General features: G+C 40.5%; 1 protein-coding gene across 3 annotated transcripts in view; it reads left to right on the forward strand.

Annotated features, from left to right (window-relative positions):
• The window catches only part of plekhh2 (pleckstrin homology domain containing, family H (with MyTH4 domain) member 2), a 32,392-nt gene extending 12,265 nt beyond the window's left edge, over positions 1-20,127 (forward strand). For all 3 annotated transcript variants that reach the window (XM_060872123.1, XM_060872124.1, XM_060872122.1), the window contains 28 exons: positions 631-693; positions 789-938; positions 1,609-1,692; positions 1,793-1,874; positions 1,987-2,139; positions 2,317-3,017; positions 3,097-3,172; positions 4,897-4,991; positions 7,251-7,413; positions 7,512-7,648; positions 7,755-7,868; positions 8,460-8,546; positions 9,317-9,475; positions 10,019-10,099; positions 10,774-10,929; positions 11,638-11,746; positions 11,876-11,988; positions 12,079-12,258; positions 14,411-14,508; positions 14,588-14,765; positions 14,858-15,013; positions 15,476-15,573; positions 15,699-15,840; positions 16,285-16,418; positions 17,119-17,248; positions 18,616-18,702; positions 18,787-18,936; positions 19,091-20,127. In XM_060872123.1, coding sequence (XP_060728106.1) covers positions 631-693; positions 789-938; positions 1,609-1,692; positions 1,793-1,874; positions 1,987-2,139; positions 2,317-3,017; positions 3,097-3,172; positions 4,897-4,991; positions 7,251-7,413; positions 7,512-7,648; positions 7,755-7,868; positions 8,460-8,546; positions 9,317-9,475; positions 10,019-10,099; positions 10,774-10,929; positions 11,638-11,746; positions 11,876-11,988; positions 12,079-12,258; positions 14,411-14,508; positions 14,588-14,765; positions 14,858-15,013; positions 15,476-15,573; positions 15,699-15,840; positions 16,285-16,418; positions 17,119-17,248; positions 18,616-18,702; positions 18,787-18,936; positions 19,091-19,273 — 4,059 coding nt within the window. In that variant the 3' untranslated portion in view covers positions 19,274-20,127. The remainder of the gene's footprint in view (positions 1-630; positions 694-788; positions 939-1,608; positions 1,693-1,792; positions 1,875-1,986; positions 2,140-2,316; positions 3,018-3,096; positions 3,173-4,896; positions 4,992-7,250; positions 7,414-7,511; positions 7,649-7,754; positions 7,869-8,459; positions 8,547-9,316; positions 9,476-10,018; positions 10,100-10,773; positions 10,930-11,637; positions 11,747-11,875; positions 11,989-12,078; positions 12,259-14,410; positions 14,509-14,587; positions 14,766-14,857; positions 15,014-15,475; positions 15,574-15,698; positions 15,841-16,284; positions 16,419-17,118; positions 17,249-18,615; positions 18,703-18,786; positions 18,937-19,090) is intronic.
• The last annotated feature ends 326 nt before the right edge of the window (positions 20,128-20,453 follow it).

Consider the following 20,453-nt stretch of genomic DNA (forward strand, 5'->3'; position numbering starts at 1 on the left):
ATGTAAGCGATCTGAGAATGTGAGTGTTTGTGAGTGTGAACGATTGAGTGAGTGTATGAATTTGTGTAAGAGTGTGTGTGTGTGCGCAGAAGTGTGTGTGTGTGTGCAGGAGTGTGTGTGTGCAGGAGTGTGTGTGTGCAGGAGTGTGTGTGTGCAGGAGTGTGTGTGTGCAGGAGTGTGTGTGTGTGTGTGTGAGAGTGCAAGTGTGTGTGGGTGGGTGGGTGTGAGTGAATGTATGAGGTCACAATGCATGAATGCACGAGGATGTGAGTGAGTGAGTGCGTGAGTGAGTGCGTGAGTGAGTGCGTGAGTGAGTGCGTGAGTGAGTGAGTGCGTGCGTGCGTGAGTGCGTGCGTGCGTGAGTGCGTGCGTGAGTGCGTGCGTGAGTGCGTGCGTGAGTGCGTGCGTGAGTGAGTGCGTGAGTGAGTGCGTGAGTGAGTGCTTGAGTGAGTGAGTGCGTGAGTGCGTGCGTGAGTGCGTGAGTGAGTGCTTGAGTGAGTGAGTGCTTGAGTGAGTGAGTGCTTGAGTGAGTGAGTGCGTGAGTGCGTGCGTGCTATGAAAGTGGTGTGTTTATTTAATTGAACAGCTCTCGAAATGAATGGTGTGACCTGGTGGTGTGTTGCTTTGCAGATGCAACAGTTAGAAACACAGGTTTTGGAGGCAGAGCGAAATGCCTATGAAGCAAATCAACAGGTAAGTGCTCTAAACTTCTTTTCTAGTTTTATTTGACTTGATGTGATGTTTTGTGACCTGGTGTGACAGGTTTATGTTTGCATCGTGCATTTCAGGTGCAGTGGATGGAGGTGCGTCTGAAGGCTACCAATGTGGAGTCTGGTGACTCTGAGCTCAAGCTCTTCAGACGCTGTCAAGACCTTCATGCTGCTCTGCAGGAGAAAGAAGAGCTCATAACCTCACTGGAGCAACAGCTAGAGGAGCAGGTCAATACCTTATTCAAACAGTAGGGGGCAAGCAGGGGATTTTACAATCCTGACAGAAACTGATAGAAAATGACTGGCTGCTTTCAACAATAATAAATAACTCGATCTTGGGAAAAGCACTGCCAATGTATATTCTAGTCTTTTTTATGGCACAGATTTACTTCTTTGTTCAGAGGACCTCGGCTCTTGCTTAGCCTGAGATGAGGTAGGGTGAAGGGAAAATTAATCAACCAATTAATACACATCTGCGTGGGCATTGGATTCAACCATTAATTATTTTTTATGTTCAGTTTGTTTTTCCAGATTATTTGTGAGGTAGGAAATAAAAAGAAAAAATCACCTATTATACCTTTAAGCTAGCTAGCACGTAAAGAAATAGAACTATCACAGATGCCATGCGAATATCAAAAAGTTTTGCAATACTCACAATTATAATACTATTTCTTTAACATCTACACATCTATGTCCACCATCAGTTTACAATGGCTTGTGGGCACATTCTGCTTTTTAGGTTGTGTGAATTTCATTCCTTGTCATCATGAGGACTTTATTTAATGCTTAAATTCACTTAACAGTTAATGCACATGTTAATAATGAAAGAAACACACGGCTAGTTTGTGTTGTATCTGTTTTTAATGCAACATCACTAACATAACCTCCACCGCTACAGAAACAGGGCCGAATTCAAGATGCCAAGATTGTAGAGGAGAAAGCTGCAAAGATCAAGGAGTGGGTGATGCGGAAGTTAAATGAGGTTTGTGTTCATCCACAAGTTTAATATTGTGTGTGTTTTGTATGGGGGTGAAGTGTGAATTTGCCTTATTGTCTCATACCTGTTTTTCTTATGGATTTAGTTTGAAGTAGAAAACACCTCCTTGAAGGAAACAAACCAACAGCAGGAGTCTCAGATATTGGAACTGAAAAGACAAATTCAAGGTGTATTTATTCAAGCATCTTTCCTTTGTCTTAGTGTAACACTATAGGTTTTGCAAACCGACTTGTAGTGTCCAGTAATACCCTTAACTAAACTGCATGTATTGTGTATCAGTCTTGGAGCAGGCTGTAGGACACAGAGGGTCAGATCACACTAAACCCGGACAGGCCCAACGCCTCAGCAGCCTGACCTTCGGTTGCTTTCATGTCCAAGGGAAGAGTCCACAGGTGCGGACCGGCCCCATGCCAGTTCAGAGGAGCACATCTGGTCAGGCAGATCCTCATACATATATCTTAAAACTTAAAAATACTTGTGAAGATTTTATAACTAATGTTGACTTCTTTGATTGTGTAATCTGTACCTGTGCTTCTGGACAATGCAGCCCAAATATCCTTGTGGATGGAGTAAATGTGTAACCCAGACTTTCTGTTTGTTTCTCAACAGACTGTGGGAATAAACAAGATACGGAGACTGAGGCTGTGTGTCCCAGCTCTGGCATGGAGCCTGAGCAGAAGAAGGAGTGTGACACTGCAGAGGACATCCTGGCTCACAGCACTGAGGACAAATCAGAACCAAGGGAACCTAACATTACCTGTTTAGAAGACACTGACATACAGCAGCCCATCTCTAAAATATTTTCATCTCACCTAGCCGGATCAGATAATTCAGCCGAGCACAAAGCCAACGAGGACATGGTGGACATTGAGGACGGCTCCTCGGACGAGCTGAACAAGCGCTTTCGCATGCAGCGTCTAAATTCTTCGTCCTCCTCCAGTGAGGCCAATACACCCAGCCCAGTTCTGACCCCAAAACGTCCCACACCATCCCAGGACACACATGATACACCTGCCTCACCCAAGCAGCCTCGTCTGCGCAGCCCCAATGCCTTTAACGTTGCTCTAGCCAAGAAGCACCTAAGCCAGCCGTCAGTGGTTAGCGAAACAGTCTACGGGAGAACCCGTAATGCCATTAGCATGCTACGCCCGTTGAAGCCACAGGAGCAGGAGATGGAGACCAGTGAAAGTACAATACCCATTGAAGAGCCTTCTAAAACCCTAGCAGAAGACCCAAAGTCCCCTGATGCAGCTGCACCATTACCAGGGAACAAACCTCCCACTCCTCCACTGCACAGGTTCCCCTCCTGGGTTAGTAATCAACCCATACGCTTTATTCATCTGTTCTTACTTCACATTTACTAAACACTATTTTTATTGTTGCCTTCAGGAAAGCAGAATATACGCTGTGGCTAAATCTGGAATTCGGCTTTCAGAAACATCACGTACAGATGTAGCAAATAAAGGTAAGTTCTAACATCTTCATTTTGAAAATGAAAGTAAGGTTTCTCTCCATTTCTGTATTATTCTTCACAGTGATGCCTCGAGATACGAGTTTAATTCGTTCCGCGACTTTGCTCGTATCTCAAATTGCTCGTATCTCAAAACAATTTTCCCAGTTTAAATGAATTGAAATCCCATTAATCCGTTCCAGCTCGCAAAATTCCACTCCAGTTGTTTTGTTTGTGTTTTGAATATGAAAAATGTACAGTACCTGTATTTATAAATGACAAATATTGTATAAAAACATACAGTAATAAAAGAGAATGTTAAAAAAAATAAACTGGTTTTACTTTACGGAAGATGCGCACGGAGGTTGAGGGAGGAGTAAACAGGAGGAATTTTGTCTCGTACGTACACTTTCACTTTCGTTCACTTACTCCCTACTGTACACTCTTAATGCTACTTTACACTTAAATGGAACTTAACTAAACTTCACTAAAATTAACGAACTTAAATCAAGCATCGCGTTAGTTCTGTCAGGCCACGTTGTCAAGCGTGCATCAGCTGTTAATCAGCTGTTAATCAGCACCAATCCGGTTACGACATCTATATTACCCGACCATTTAAATTCCCATTCATAGAGCCGCTCTAGCGCTTCGCTGCTGCGATCTAAACTCCCTCCTCCAACCCCGACTCCACCATGCCGGAACCCGTGTTCGTTGGACCAGTTTACGTCATAAATCTCCACATATTTTTCTCTCTCCCTCTCTCTCTAATTATTTAATTATGTATTTATCCATTCATTCGTCTATTACTTTCCAAAAACACGTAAGCGAGCATTTCTAATACTATGCATGATTAGTGGTTCTGTTATACGGGGGTTTATTCTATTTTCGCTGCTTTCTCCGCTCTGACCATGCATGCGCACGGACGGGCGCGTGGACTCTTGCCCAGAACAGAACCATACCGCCAACACTAACTGTATGCATATCATCTAATAAATTCTCTTTTGACAAAGTGGTCCTGACTGAACTGAAATTCTCTTAACTTAACTGAACTTAATTGCTACAATACAAAGTTTTCTTTACATTAATTTTGCTTAATTTTCTCCATCGCTTTTCTCTTCACTTGTTTTTGCCTTTTTTGTCACTCTTTCCTCACTAACATCTGCCGGTTGTTTTAATAAAAACCTGTCCGGTCGGCATATCAGATGCAGTGTAATCACGCAAGTTCAAATTTTTTAACGGATTCCACGCTTAAAATGGATCCGATAATTACGGATCCGCAGATGGACGGCACCTAACGCAGCGCCTTTGCGACTCTCCATAGTAAATGAATGACTTCCTGTTTATCGTCCATTGTTTGTCATGTGCAGTGGAAAGGCGGCTTTAACCGAGTGAGACGCGGGAAGCTGAGGCGGGGGAAACAGAGCACACGTGGTTGTTGGGGATCTTTGTTTCGGCTGCGGCGGCTTGGATGCTCGTATCTCAAAAATTTGCTCGTATATCAAGACAAAAATTTGGTCGAATCACAGCTCGTATCTCAAAAAATTCGTATGTCAAAGCACTCATATCTCGAGGTATCACTGTGCTTTGTCACACTGCTTTATCATTTATAGATTAAAATAAGTATTCTATCCATCATTGTATTTTCTGAATATTTCCAGAATAAAAGAGTAAAGTCACTGGTATTTTTCAGTCTATCTTTCTTATGCCAAACCTCATCTCAGTCTTTACTCTTTATCCAGACTCCTCCCACCCATCCTCATACCCTGCCTTCATTCTGTACACATCTCTCGTCTACAGAAATATGAACACACCGGTCTACACCACAGTCAAAGGGGTAGGTATCGGTTCTATCAAGACCAGCTGAGCTTGATTCGAGCAATGCAACACCTCTGGTTGAAAATTAAATTCAGTATTTTTTTATAGCTTTTTATCCACTGATAGCAATAAAGTGGATGATTCAATACCAATTACTGCCATTTTTGTTCAGTTGCTGCTAACTGGCGATGCTACTGAAAATCACTTTCAAGCAGTGGGCTGCAAACTGACTAACGTACTGAACACAAGCAGTGTGAATTAATAATTTAAAGTGTCTTAAGGTTTCACAGATCCATAATGGGTTTGATTTATGAATCACAAATCAAACACACCAACAAAAAGTAATGGTGTACATTAATTAGGACATGTAAGAGTGCTTTCACACTCTGTCCATTTCAGTGCTCCAAGTGGTCTCAGATCAATAACTCAGCAATTTTTGTGCGTCTGTCAACACAGAACTTTTCTCTCTAAAGTGCCCCACTAGTCCACCTTTAATTCAGAGGTCATTTGAGTTCGGAATGTATGATGTCCATTTTATTGTGCATTGGGAAAACAACGTTTAATCAGGCTGCTTCAAAATTTGCTTTAAAACTAGATAAATAATTTGAGAGTTGCTGTTCTGTGGGGTCACAAGGTCACACAATAAGGGCAGAAGTGATAAGTAGCAACATGACCATTCATTCATTCATCTTCTACCGCTTATCCGAACTACCTCGGGTCACGGGGAGCCTGTGCCTATCTCAGGCGTCATCGGGCATCAAGGCAGGATACACCCTGGACGGAGTGCCAACACATCACAGGGCACACACACACACACACTCTCATTCACTCACGCAATCACACACTACGGACAATTTTCCAGAGATGCCAATCAACCTACCATGCATGTCTTTGGACCGGGGGAGGAAACCGGAGTACCCGGAGGAAACCCCCGAGGCACGGGGAGAACATGCAAACTCCACACACACAAGGTGGAGGCGGGAATCAAACCCCCAACCCTGGAGGTGTGAGGCGAACGTGCTAACCACTAAGCCACCGTGCCCCCCTGCAACATGACCAATAAGATAATAATACTACTAATGTATAGTATGTGTGTAGGTGTTTCTAAACAAATCCAGGGTGTGATTGGAATTACAGTAGTTTTCTTAGATGTGGTAAAGTTCTTGGACTGCCAATTGGAAGGTTGTGAGTTCATATCCCATCACTACCAAGCTGCTACTCGAGGGCCCATAGACAATGGGCTTCTTTATTTATTAACTGAATGAAATGAATGTTAGTCGCTTTGGATAATAGCATCTGCCAAATGCCAGAAATGTAAACATTTTCAGTAAATCAGTCGTCTCAACACAGTGGGTAGCGTAGCAGCCTGTTTTTCACAGCTCATGGTTTTGAGTTTGGAGGTGTACATGTTCACATGAGTTTCCTCCAGTTATCCAAAGACATGCAAATAGGTGGAACAGCATTAGCCCAGGAATAGAATTAATGTCTTGGCATCCCATCCCAGGTGAATTCTCTCACTTTGCATCCAGTGTTGCTGGTATTGTCTCCTTAACATAAAAAGCAGTTACTAAAGATTATCAATGAATGAATGAGTTGTCTCAGTTCACAAATACGAGAGGTAGCTTTCTTCCAAAACCAAAATGTTTGATTTGAACCTAATGACACATCAGCATGTGTGCTGGCTCAAGAATAAGGATGCAACTAAGCAAAATGTACTACCCATGATCCTTGGCCAGCTGATATTGTATCTGGCTTGCAAATAGCTTATCTTCAATTACCTGATATCTAAATCTGCTTTGAATAAACCAGTGTCCATTCCAGAAAGCACAATTTGCAAGTTAGCCTGATAACAAAGGTTGAGATTCACCCGAATCAGAGTTTCTCATTCCAGATGCAACGATTAGATGGAATCAAAGTCAATTGTCATGTCAAATAGTTCTCTGAAACTAATACATATAAATATATAATGGATAAAGGGATATTATTGGTTACCCACTCCTATTACTCCACTCCTAAATTAAATCTATGCAGCTGGATATTGTCTCTTCTGCATCATCTGCCATAAAGTGCTCTTAAGCTCTCTTAAAGCCTAATAGTACAAATCAAATCGTTATGCTAACAGGTTGGCTAATGTTTTTTTTTTTTTCTGTATTTTTCTGTATTGCTGTATTTGTTGCACCTGCTATTCCTTTTTATACAGTTTGGCCACATGAGGGCAGTATTGTCAAGCAATTACGACAGATATGAGCGTGGCGTTTCACTGGTTTTCTTCCTGTAGAGGGTGGCGCTGCTGAGTAACACTCAGTTTTCAGAGGACTCTTCCACCTCAGAGGAAGAGGAAGGTTCAGAGGAGTGTCATTCAAACTCTGGGGAGGAAGAGATCAGTTTGCGTCCCTCCAGCTCCAACTGTGCCAAAAGCCAGGAAAGCTCCCTCAGGAGAGGTAGACACACAGAAACTGACCTCAGACTTGCGTATCCCCTTACACGTTACACTGTTCCCTTTGGAAAATGTCTGATGTGGGTCTCTCTCCGGTTTTAGCTGTGTCTCTTTCCTCCATGGCTTCTGAAAGTGACTATGCCATTCCTCCTGATGCCTATTCTACAGACACCGAGTATTCTGAGCCCGAGAACAAACTTCAAAAGACCTGCTCTTCCAGTAGCGACAGTGGCAAGAGTGTATGACACATGCATACACACACACATATACACACACATACACACACACACACAGGCTGCTATGGACATGCCCATTATACTCACAAGAGACAATATCTTGGTCCAGGAGCCGATGGAAAAGTCTGGGTACCTGCTTAAGATGGTCAAGACATGGAAGAAAACCTGGAAACGCCACTGGTTTGTCTTGAAAGATGGAGAACTGATGTACTACAAGTCACCGGTCAGTTCCTTGTTTATGAACCAAATACAGTGATGCTAGATAGTTTGTGAACCATTTACAATTTTCAGTACTTCTTCATAAGTCTGAGATGAAATGTGATGTTCAGTTACACAAATGACACATTTCCATATTATTATGGTGAGCATCGAAAAGTTTTTCTGTGGTGCTCAGGAATCTCCTTTGATCAAGATATAGCATACTTTCATAAACCTGGGTGGTGAAGACCCAACTTTGATATGTGAGGGCTTGCTGAACCTACACCTGAATGGTCTCCCCTTCACTGAAACACCATGACTTCTATTATTATAATAACTGTGTCTATAAAATCGCAAATGTTTTTGCATCATTTGTTTAATAGGGTTCTCCTGACACACTGTTTGCATTTCAGATCATTTCCTTTTTACGCAGAAATACAGGAAATTGTAAAGGGTACACAGACTTTCCAGCAGCGCTGAACCTGTGTATTTAGTATGCTCATGATGCAGCCAGGGTTTCCACAGTAGGTCAAAACTGTGTGAGCCAAGAAAAAAAAAGTGTGCCAAGAAAATTTAATACAGGTTTGTCCCCTTTTCTCATTTTCCTATTCCATAGAGTGATGTCATCCGTAAACCTCAAGGCCAGATTGAGCTAACCGCTTCCAGCACTATTTCTCGTGGTGATGGCAAACAAATACTTCAGGTATTGTGTGTGTGTGTGTGTGTGTGTGTGTGTGTGGCAGGGATGTATCTGAGCACAAATACATTATTAACATTGTACAGATAACACAACAGCCAAAAACCAAAATAATTTGAAGAAATGTGTATTTCCTATTTTCTACAGTCTTTACCGTGGACAAAATTTTGCTGTGGTGTGTATTTCTGATTTGTGATTATATATCTACAACACGTGATCCTATAAACATAAACACTGCCTTACTGAGCTCTACAAATTATATTTTTTCTGCCAATAATAGAAAATGCTTTTATTTATTAGGCCACAGCCTCATAGGCCATTATCATTCTCCATTGTTTTTAACTAATCTCAATCTGTGGCTATATTATAAAATAGTCTTGTTGTAACTATAACTAAAGATTTGGGGTTAATTTGGGAAAGATGTTATTATTTTCTCTCATACAGTAGAAGATAGAAAGCTTGCCAGAAAGTTTCACAGGGCATCTGATTAAATACTTTTTTCCACTGTTGTTCAGTATTTCCAGGGGAGGGAGGGAGAGATGGATGGATGGATGGATGGATGGATCGATCGATCGATCGCTGGTTTAAATACAGATAATGAATATGTTCCCAAAACAGATACAGATGTCAAAACAGATAATACCACTGTGTTAGACTTCTAATGGCTAATGTGTTTCTCCATATTTTCTGAGTTGGATGGCTTGTTTGAATCCTTTCAGTCAAGAGTATAACCTGGTATCTGTGGTATCTGAGTATCTATATGTTCTTGTTCACAGGTGGTGACAGGAAAACATGTGTATAATTTAAAAGCAGACTCCCCTAACCTACTAGAGGAGTGGCTGATGGTCCTGCAGTGTGTACAGAAAATCAAAGCAGCCAGTCCCCTGTTTACCCAACCCAGTGTCCGGCCAGCCATGAAGGGACATCTAACTAAGGTTTTTACTCTATCCTATTATAAAAACCCAAAACAAGCAAAATACACTGTGTATCGTGGCCTGAGACATTTTTAGTTAGAGACTTCTTCTGAATACACTTTAAGGTCATGTATGTAAAACAGATTTAATAGAAGATATGTTTTTTGATATAATTACAACATGAAGAGTATGCCACATTGTATAGAAATACTAAAACAGTGCGTTTAATCCTAATATGTTTCTGCAGAGATATTTATGTACTCTTAGATGTCTAGCTTTATGTTGCACCTTGCAGGTAATACTCAGCATAATTAACACATAAGGTAAGCAGGGCTGTGTTGCCATGTGATGGTACAGTATGTATGTATCATTAACAACAGTTTATTGACATAGACCATATTAATAATTATATAAATTAAGCGCAAACTCCATAGATCCAAATACATGTTGGTTTTTTTATGCATGGATCTGATGACATACTGTGATAAAATTGTGGATTCTGTCAACCTGCTAGGATTTTCTTGTTAGCAATGTGGCACATCTGTATATGTTTGCTTCTTTCAGATGAAGCATGACTATTCTAAGCGTGTCTGGTGTGCACTTATTGGAAAGACACTGTACTACTTTAGATGCCAGGAGGACAAGGTACATCCTGCTGTGTGTGTGTGTGTGTGTGTGTGTGTGTGTGTCTCTCTCTCTCTGTCTCTCTCTCTGTGTCTCTCTCTGTGTGCCTGTCTGTGTGTGTGTGTGTCTGTCTGTCTGTGTGTCTGTCTGTCTGTGTGTCTGTCTGTCTGTCTGTGTGTGGGTGTCTGTCTGTGTGTGGGTGTCTGTCTGTGTGTGGGTGTCTGTCTGTGTGTGGGTGTCTGTCTGTCTGTGGGTGTCTGACTGTATGGGTGTCTGTCTGTCTGTCTGTGGGTGTCTGTCTGTCTGTGGGTGTCTGTCTGTCTGTGGGTGTCTGTCTGTGTGTGGGTGTCTGTCTGTACGGGTGTCTGTGGGTGTCTGTCTGTGTGTGGGTGTCTGTCTGTGTGTGGGTGTCTGTCTGTGTGTGGGTGTCTGTCTGTGTGTGGGTGTCTGTCTGTGTGTGGGTGTCTGTCTGTGTGTGGGTGTCTCTATCTGTGTGTGTGTGTTTGTCTGTGTGGGTGTCTGTGTCTGTCTGTCTGTGTGTGTGTCTGTCTGTGTCTGGGTGTCTGCCTGTCTGGGTGTCTGTCTGTGTGGGTGTCTACAGTATGTCTGTGTGTGTGTGTGTGTTTGTCTGTGTGTGTGTGTCTGTGTGTGTCTGTGCTCTCATACATCAGGATCGTCATCCTTTCTTCCCTTAGTTTCCCCTTGGTCAGATCAGGCTAGCAGGAGCACATGTGGAAGAACTGAACTCAGATGAAGACAGTAAGAGTGGACAGTTCTCTCAGTCCACCATCTCCATTCAGACCTTGAACCAGAGCCCAACGTATCTGCACATAGATTCCCCACATGAGAAGGTAAGCACAGTAATAAATTTAGCCTAACTTGCTCTGCCAGTTTTAGTTGATTTGCCACAATTATCTTGTTTTTGAAACTGACTTATATACATGTATAAAGCTGATGAGTCAGCTACTAAAACACATGATACAATCAGAATACCAATACCTTTGTAGTGATAGAAAAAAAAACAGAAGGAAAATACAGAATTACAGAAGGAAATGTGAATCTCCACTTTAATTGTAGCTATTAATATCATTTATTTTTAGTCAAATTACTTTTACAGTCAAACAGTGTCAGTGTCTAGATTAGGAATCAGGAATTGAAATGAAAACATACAGATTCAAAGTACAGTATAAATATAGTATAAATGCTGTATAAAGAGTGCTACTTTTAATAGAACAGGTATTTTATAGTTATTTATTTATTATCATTGCTGTGATCAGCAGTACTTTTTTAACATTTATTAGTTATTGGCCTGTAAAAATCAAATCAATTGTAAACATACTTTAGATAAACTGCCATTCACTTCACTGCCATGAAGGAGTTTAAAATTTATACATTTTATGTCCTGGAAATTACCTCCATTGTACTCTTAAGACGTTGAGTGCAAGCTGAGGGTTGGCTGCAGAAAAGATGTAGACTTGGCAATGTTTTAATTATAATTGCAGTTTGCCCCATAGGCAACAGAGGGCTCTCCATATATGCTAACTAGTAATGTTTTATAGGCAGCATGGCTGTACCACCTGTCGGTGGCAGCGGGCACCAACGTGGGGCAGGTCGGAACTGAGTTCGAGCAGCTGGTTGGCAGATTGCACAGTGTGGACGGGGAATCAGGTATGTATCTTGGTTAATATTGTAAAACATAATTGGTTCTTCACTGACATTGTAAAAACAAATCTATTTTGTAGGTATGTCCATATAATTAAGTCACTCTGGTCAGCTATTGCATTTGCTCTTCTTCAGGCTCTCAAGTGTGGAGGCATCCCATGTTGTGCTTCAGCAAGGAAGCCCTGTCCACCTCACTCACAACTCTGCCCTCGCAGGCCTTACAGACGGAAGCCATCAAACTTTTTAAGGTCACAACCTATGCTCATTGTGCTGTATATTCTGTTCATTATAGATGAGCTTTGCTAACATGTTACACCCGCACCATCCCTGTACCGCAGACATGCCAGCTCTTTATTAATGTGGTCATCGACACTCCAGCCATAGACTACCACGTGACACTGGCACAGTGTGCGCTGCAGATGTGTCTCACACACTCTGAGCTGCAGAATGAGATCTACTGCCAGCTCATCAAACAGACACGCAGGAGGCAGCCTCATGGCCAGCCAGGCCCCCTGCAGGTGAGGGCAGCATTTCTATAGAAAGTGTGCATTTAAAATGGAAAGCAGTATTTTAGACAGTAGATCATCAGTTATTAATAGACAAATTCTAAACATTTGTCAGGTTATATTATGGTGGAGAAGGATTTTGTGTCTAGTTCTTTCATGCATAATCAAAACCTGACATTCATATGTAATCAACGTCTGATGTTCCAGTGCCCCACCTCTAAATTACATATAACTGTAAAGGGGTAACCAAATGGCTGATTACATTGGGCCTGTGCCCCACCTGTAGTTAACATAATGGCCTGTCTGTAAAGCAGTCAACTGATCAATACACAGGATGGACCTTTTGTCCTGTCCATTGTAAGTTCTTCAGTAGGAGGTTCTAACTGTATCTTTGTATTGTTTCAAGGCCATTTGTTACCAGGTATAAAGTCTGGTCACACAGACAGTTCCTTTGGGTTAAGTTCCAGAAGACTGCTATGCTACACGAACGTCTTCTATAAACACTTTTCCGCTGAACTTGGTCCAGCTTTCTTTTCTTTTACGTATTAGAAGCATTTTAGTACGTTGGCGTGCCACCCAACGACTGTGCAGCCAAATTTGAGGAAAATCTAACAGTGGGTTATATTATAATACGCGTCCCTAGGTGGTCCAGCAGCAGGATCCCGAGCTCTCATTGCCGTGGCCTGGGTTCGATTCCCGGGCAGGGAGCTAACCTAGCCACTGGAGAGTTGACTCTCAGTGCCGGTCCCGAGCCCGGATAAAAATAGGAGTGTTGAGTCAGAAAGGGCAGGGGTCAGTCAGTGGCAGGATGTTCTGTGGGTACTGAGAACCATGCTTCTCATGAGAGCCAGGCTATGATCAGATGAAAGATCATGATTCTATGTCTACTCCTGTTATGTTTAGTTAACAGCATTAATACAGTGTCAGTTTACTGAAGGTGTGTCAGGGCTTATCCAAACTAATAACCAGCCCTTATTTAAAGACTACATATTATTCTATTTTCTACACTGTAAGGCTTCTTCTTTTAGTTAAAGAAAACACCATCATGCCCAAACACCATCATGCTGGATTCCTGAATGTTTTTGACTATTATTTTGTTTTTTAGAGTTATACATCCTCCTCTGAGAGGACAGTTGGGTCTAACCAGATAACTACAGTGTTTGCTTTGTGCCCACAGCATTATCATCATACCGGTGAAGACTGGGTAAACAGGCAGTAATGCCAACCCCAATGTTTTTTCTAACTGGTTCTCATCTAGTTTATCCACCCTGTGTAATTTAGTCAGAGTATTGTAGTACATTCTGAGTCAGAGACACTACACTACAGTGTTAGAGCCACAGGGTATAATTCTTGACTACTCTGATCATCTGATCATAGCCTGAAAAAGCCTGAAGCATGGTGCTCAGTACCCACAGAACATCCTGCCACTGTTTGACATTTTCCTGTGGTTAGATCTATCTGAACATTCAGATCAGTTCTATCTGAAAGTTCAGACCAACTCTTAACAAGCACACAATCATTTACACATACACTTGTTTATAGCATACTTGAAAGTCATTTTAAATTTAGAACTGATAGGATTATAACGTATACATCTCAAGTTGGTGTTGTGAGTCCAGTTGTTCAGTCTGACAATGTCTTTTAGTGGAATCATACCATTTTAACTGAGAGATATATTGCTTCAATTTGAATGAGCAAATTATTTTTGCCAGGACTTAATTATCATTTCCATTCAAATTATTTGTATAGCCCTTTTAACAATGGACCTTGTCTCAAAGCAGCTCGTATAGAAGTGTATAGAAGCTTACACAGCTTTGATGTACAGTATCAGTAACAATAAACACTTTCAGGTATTTATTTCATTTAACAAATAGATTTATTCTTTGAAGTTTATGTTAATATAAAAATGTTCTCGTTAAATACCACATAAATTGAGTTATGGTATCTTGTTTTTGTTGTCTTTTTGATGACTCATTGGAGATCTGACTCTCATGAGCACATTGTGTTGACTCAGCTGGGAGGAGACAGGTGCTTTGTTTACAGGTGCTACACATAACCATGGAGAGCGTACAAGTGAAATCTTTCCACCTTTCCACCGGGGGCAGTGGTTTGTAGTGCAGTTTACAGGTTGGATTTGTTGCCATGTATATGTTTGTTTACACAGGGTTGGCAGTTTCTGGCATTGTGTGTAGGACTCTTCCTTCCACAACAGCCCATTCTTTGGCTTCTCCAAGTCCATCTCAAAAAGCATGCTGACCCCAGGTGTGTACACACATATCCAAAGACTTCAGCTGTATGCAGATTGAAGCCAAAATCTTAATTCTTACCTGTACAACTGTAGGACAGAGTTGGGAAAGTATGCCATCTACTGCCAGCGTTCCATGGAGAGAACCCAGCAGAAGGGTGAGCGCCAGGCCAGGCCTTCACGAACGGAGATACTGTCCATCTTACTGAGGAACCCCTACCACCATTCGCTGCCATTCAGTGTGCCTGTGCACTTTTTCAACAACACTTATCAGGTCTACAAGAAAGGAAATAGAATAATACATTGTGAAAAATACCAGATTTTAACCATGTCTAATTGTATTAAATGTCCTTGACTGATTGGTAGGTTGTTGGATTCGATGCGTCCACCACGGTGGAGGAGTTTCAGAACCGTTTAAACCAGGACATGGGAATGAGGAAGACAGGCCAGTCCGGTTTTAGTCTCTACTCAGATGACCCCACTGGACAAAACCTTGAACACTATCTAGAGGGCAGTCTGATGGTCAGAAGGTCTTCCCAATTCACTTATAGGCCTCATTCAAACTTGATATTAATATCCATACTAGGTGAACAAGATGGAATTTTATCTCTCAAATGTGTCTCTAGTGAGGGTTATGATTGAATTCCATGATAAATGTAGTTGCATTGTTCAGAGAGGCACTGTTCAGAGATGTGTACATCTTATTTAGTTTCACTTACTACTTTACTACTTTGAAGTACTTTGGGGAAAAAATATATATATATATATATATATAATATATATATAAGTACTGTAACGTTAGTAATGTTTTTCATTTGTGATGTTGTCTGCTTGTGATCATATCCAAAATGGATGTTAATACCTAGTTTGAACAGGTCCACATAAAATGGCTCGAAACACATAGAATGCAAAAATTTTATATTATAGACAGAATATGTAGTGGAACAATCCTTTGTTTTCTTAGTTTTGTGTCCTCCTCTACAGATTTGTGACATTATCGCTAAATGGGAGCAGGCCTGTAAAGAGTTACACACAGGCAAATCCGAGACCAGCAGGACTGTGAAACTCACCTACAAAAACAGGTAGGTGAAACCCACAGCTCAAAGAGATAACAGTAGAACATGACAACATCCTGCATGACTCTCTGAACCACTCTTCACCCCTTTTGCTATCTGTCATTCTCTCACAGGCTAAATTTTCTTTCCAGGTTGTACTTTTCTCAGCAGCAGAGAGGAGAGACTGAGAGAGAGCGCCTGCTCTTGGCCTATCAGACTAACGAGGAGATTGCAGCAGGTCATTTCCCTGTAAACAAAGAGCTTGCCCTAGAGATGTCAGCTCTGCTGGCTCAGGTGTGTTACAGATAAAGCAAATGCATGGATAAGTATTGTATATGTGAAAACATACGTGGACCTTAGTCATGTCCAAGGAGTAAAATATTAATTATTGTCCAAGTTTTGTTTGAACTGTAGCACAAAACCTTGACATTATATACATAAAAATAAAATACTTTCATACTTTGTCAAAAGTAATATATTCACGTATATACACATTGCAACATGGAAGGTGACATGTACCTCCAGTAGTGATTTGTCAAGTTTGCAGCTGAAAGTACTTTTGAATATTGCTCCACATAGAAGTTGATATGAAGAGGATATTTACTATATTCTACAGTTTGCTATAATCCTTTCCAAACCCTGTTTAGAAGGATAACTTACTGTAAAAAAAAAAAAAAAAAAAAAAAAATTCAGAAGTTATCCCACTACCTGTACGTTTGTCTTTTATTTCCCTGTCAGGTGGAATTTGGAGACTTTGAGCGTCCTTTCCCAATTGCATCTGGACAGGCCAAATCTACACAAACTCTAAAGCAGGTTCTGGACCGGTTCTACCCCAAGCACTACAGGCGAACCTGCTCAGAAGAGCAGCTAAGGTAAACACCTTTAACATCAGATCAGAGCACAGGGTCTTAAAAACAACACAAATACATGTATATCACCATACAACAGCCATATTACACTGTACTGCAATATAGCCTCAAAAACAGAAAATACAAGATATTAAGGGATAGTTATCTAAGTGTATTTAGTGTTAAGTATGAAATGATGGTGATGAATTATGAAAAAGATATGAACTGGATAATATAAATCATGATAGTGAACATATATGATAATATACCGTTCAGATATGAGCTGGTGACTCTAATCAAAACAATTTGGTTGTGGCTTAATATTTGAAAGAGCATATTTGTTTGACAAACCCCCTTTGTCCAAGACACCTAGCCTGTTTACACTAGTCACACAGAACTATACAGAGAACCTACCATACAGTACATAATTACAGGAAATATAGGTTACCTTTCACTTGCAAGTATGACTTGTAGAGACTTGTACAGACATTACTCAAAACATTACTTAAGATTAGGATCAAGAGAAATCTTAGTGATGTGTACTGTTTGCATAAGACATTAGGAAATCACCAGATCATCATCCACACTTAATGCATTGGATGCATGTTGTGTGTCCACTGGACCAATATTAACGTCACAGATTTTTTATACATTTTTGTATTTAAATAAATGTATTTTTTTAATACTCACATTGGTATCAGTTTCTTTCGCTTTGTCTTACCAGGCAGTTAAGTGAGAGGATCTCTGCCCGCTGGGCGTCACTGAAGGGACGCTGCAACTCCGAGTGTGTGCGGATATATCTGACTGTGGCTCGCAAGTGGCCCTTTTTTGGGGCCAAGCTGTTTGAAGCTGAGGTGCAAGTGCTTGCTTTTTTTGTATTGATATAAAGAAAATACATTTCTGAAAACCATCTTAAGGTTCTGTTCTGTTCATTCTGAACCTCAGTAATATGCCCAACTTACTTTGCTTTAGTGAAAATATGTTCCATTAGTTCATCACAACTCTGGAACATGAAGTATGTATTAATCTTGGGCTGAACTGAGGACTGGTTTGAGAAGCATTGCATTAAATATTAACTATATGGCCACCTGACATTCACACTTGTATGTGGTTCTCCTCCAAGGATTTGCCACAATGTTGGAATAGTTTATTGTGTCTGTAAGTATACTGTGCCTGTATGCTATAGCGTTACAATTTCCATACACGGGAGCTAACCTGTTCTTGCATGAAAATACACATGTAAAAATGCAAACACCATGAAGACATGATTTGCCAAGGACGTTGTAGGAGAACTTCACTGACCTGAACCTCACTAAATACCTTAAGGATGAATTGGATCACTAACTGCATCCTACATCTGTAGCTGACCTTATCAATGCTCTTGTGGCTGAATAAGCAGGAACGTGGTGGCTCAGTAGTTAAGGTGTTGGAATACTGATCGTTAGGTCATGAGTTTGAACCCCAGGGCCAACAAGCTTCCACTCCTGGGCCCTGCGCAAGTCCCTTAACCCACACTTGCTCAGCAGTATAAATGAGATAAATGTAATGTTGCTCTGACAAATGCCATAAATGTAAATGTAACTGAGCACAAATCCCGACAAACACAATACAAAATATAATAGAAATCCTCCCTAGAAGAGTGGAGGTTATTATAGCAAGTATGATCTGTAATGGGATGTTCAAAAAGCAGGTATGAGTGTAAAGGCATCAATGAGTGTCAATGTATTCCATACCAGTAATAAACTAAACTAGGAAGTCAAAGCAAAATGCAAATCTGGTGCTTCCAGATTCCTTCTGTGCTTTGAATTCTGACACAAACTGACTTTGTACACACCTACATCATTATAATTATATATTCTTGTGAACCCTCTACTATATGTATTTCCCATGAGCTGTGATATATGTGTACCTCTTTTTTTAATGGCATAGAAAATGTGAAGTAGCTTTAAATGATACAGATTCTACAGAGGTGGAAATAAGGGTTCAGACACAAAACTCAGGAAGGACTGATATAGCGCATGAATACGTTTTAGCATTTACATGTACAAAATGAAAAAACATTATAACTTTATTTATATAACTTCTAATCTGAAGTGAAAATATGTACTGGATGTGTATTAAATAACAAAAACAATAGTGTCTGAATACTTATTTGTATTCATTGTATAAGCAAGAATGGGAAAAACTTTTATAACTCTTATTATTTCACTTTTTCCTCTAGCCCCTCTCACCCTCTTCACTGCTAAGCACACGTGTGTGGGTAGCTGTTCATGAGGATGGACTGAGTGTGTTGGACTTTACCTCCATGGTGAGACAACATCCTGTTGATTTCTACAAATACATGAAGTAATGCATAAGCCTCTAAGCCATTTCTGCTCTCTCAACTATTTAGAAACTTCTAGTGTCCTTCTCCCATAAGAACATCGTAACATTTGGAGGTTGTCGTCAGGACTTCATGCTGGTGGTGACTCAGAGCTCCGGAAGCAACGCAGCCAGGGAAAAGCCTACTGAGAAGTATTTGTTCACCATGAGCACTTTTAAGGTAGAGACAATATCGGTGGTAGAATAGAACTTTTACAAAGTCATTATCCTAGTCTATTAATGTGAGTCTACTTTATGTGAGGTTCCTATACTTGTGAAAACAAGCAGGCAGGCTTTCTAAGATCTGCGTTCTTGTTCTTTGCTTTCCAATTCAGATCCGAGAGCTGACGCTTCTTATGGCCAGCTACATTAACAGCTCTCATCAACAAAAGTCAGCAGCACACCATCTCTCTGCCCCAGCACTGCTGCTGGCCCAGTGTCAGTCTGGAGAGCACCACAGGTCTAAATCCCCTCCTGCGGGCAGTGGCAGACCCAGCAAAGCCCCCACACTGCTCTGATGTGCCTTATACCGGTACAGTCTTGGCACTCGGAATGGGCTTGTATTCAAAATGAATTGCAACTGCTCTAGGGAACAGGAACTTGGACTAGATTTGCATTTTGCTGTGTCCTTCCTTTTTTATGTGAATCCGTTAAAGTATGAAGAACAATACATGCTCTTTTTCTTTTTATGCTTCATGTAAAAAGGATGTGAAAATTTAAGGTCATTCTCATGCCACATATGTCCTAAAATAATTAGGGCCAACAAACCTGCAGATGTACTAACAGGACTATATATCATATCATTTCAAAGAAAACTATTTAAATGTTGGCCAGAATTTTTTAATCAGTCAATGGATTCAATGATTAAGATCAGATTATTTCAGAAATATAGAAGTAGAATCTTTTAATTTTCTTCAACATTAAGAAGTTTCAAACAGGAAAATGATCATTAAAGCACACTGTCGAGGTTGGTCTGGTGTTCATAAAAAATAAAAAAAAAGCCATTCCAGTTGGCTCGCCTGGATTAACCATGAATCATGCTCGATTTATGAGGAATGTGTAGAAACTGAAAGCATCAATTTACAACAGTACTTTCTGAATGACTCAAGCTACAGCAGGGTTTTTGTTGTTTTTTTTCTCACAGGGTAGATTATTTACCTCCACCCAAAAATATAAGTCTGGGCCACAAGTAGGAAGTGGCAACATTGTGCATTGAGATAATAAGCCATGTTTTTGCCATGTAGTTATAAGGGGTCTGTAATGTTTAAAGTCTAAATATTTTTTGAATATATTTATTGTGGAAATGAGAATCTGCCGCTCGAGTCCCTTATGTATACACTTTTAAATAAATATTATGTCAAAAAAGGTTAAATAGCTTCTTTTTATGTCAGTATTTTAAAAGACTAAAATGAGGCTTAAACGTTTACATATAAGACATCATAGAACAAAAGTCTGTAGAGGTATTAACATACTGGTATTTTACAAAATGCTTTCATGGAAAGTGCCTTTATAATGTTATGATTTCCAGAGTAGAAGTGGAGATGTTGTATCATATCTTATCTGTCACATCTGTATAATACACGCCTCTTCAGGATCAGAACCATCATCTTTATGCTATAGTAAATTTAATTACGTATTCTAAATTGTTGTTTTAAATGTTTTTTCGGGTGTCTTTCTACAGAGGCCGATAATTGCTGA

This window comes from Tachysurus vachellii, chromosome 6, assembly GCF_030014155.1.
Source record: "Tachysurus vachellii isolate PV-2020 chromosome 6, HZAU_Pvac_v1, whole genome shotgun sequence".
Classification (NCBI taxonomy): domain Eukaryota; kingdom Metazoa; phylum Chordata; class Actinopteri; order Siluriformes; family Bagridae; genus Tachysurus; species Tachysurus vachellii.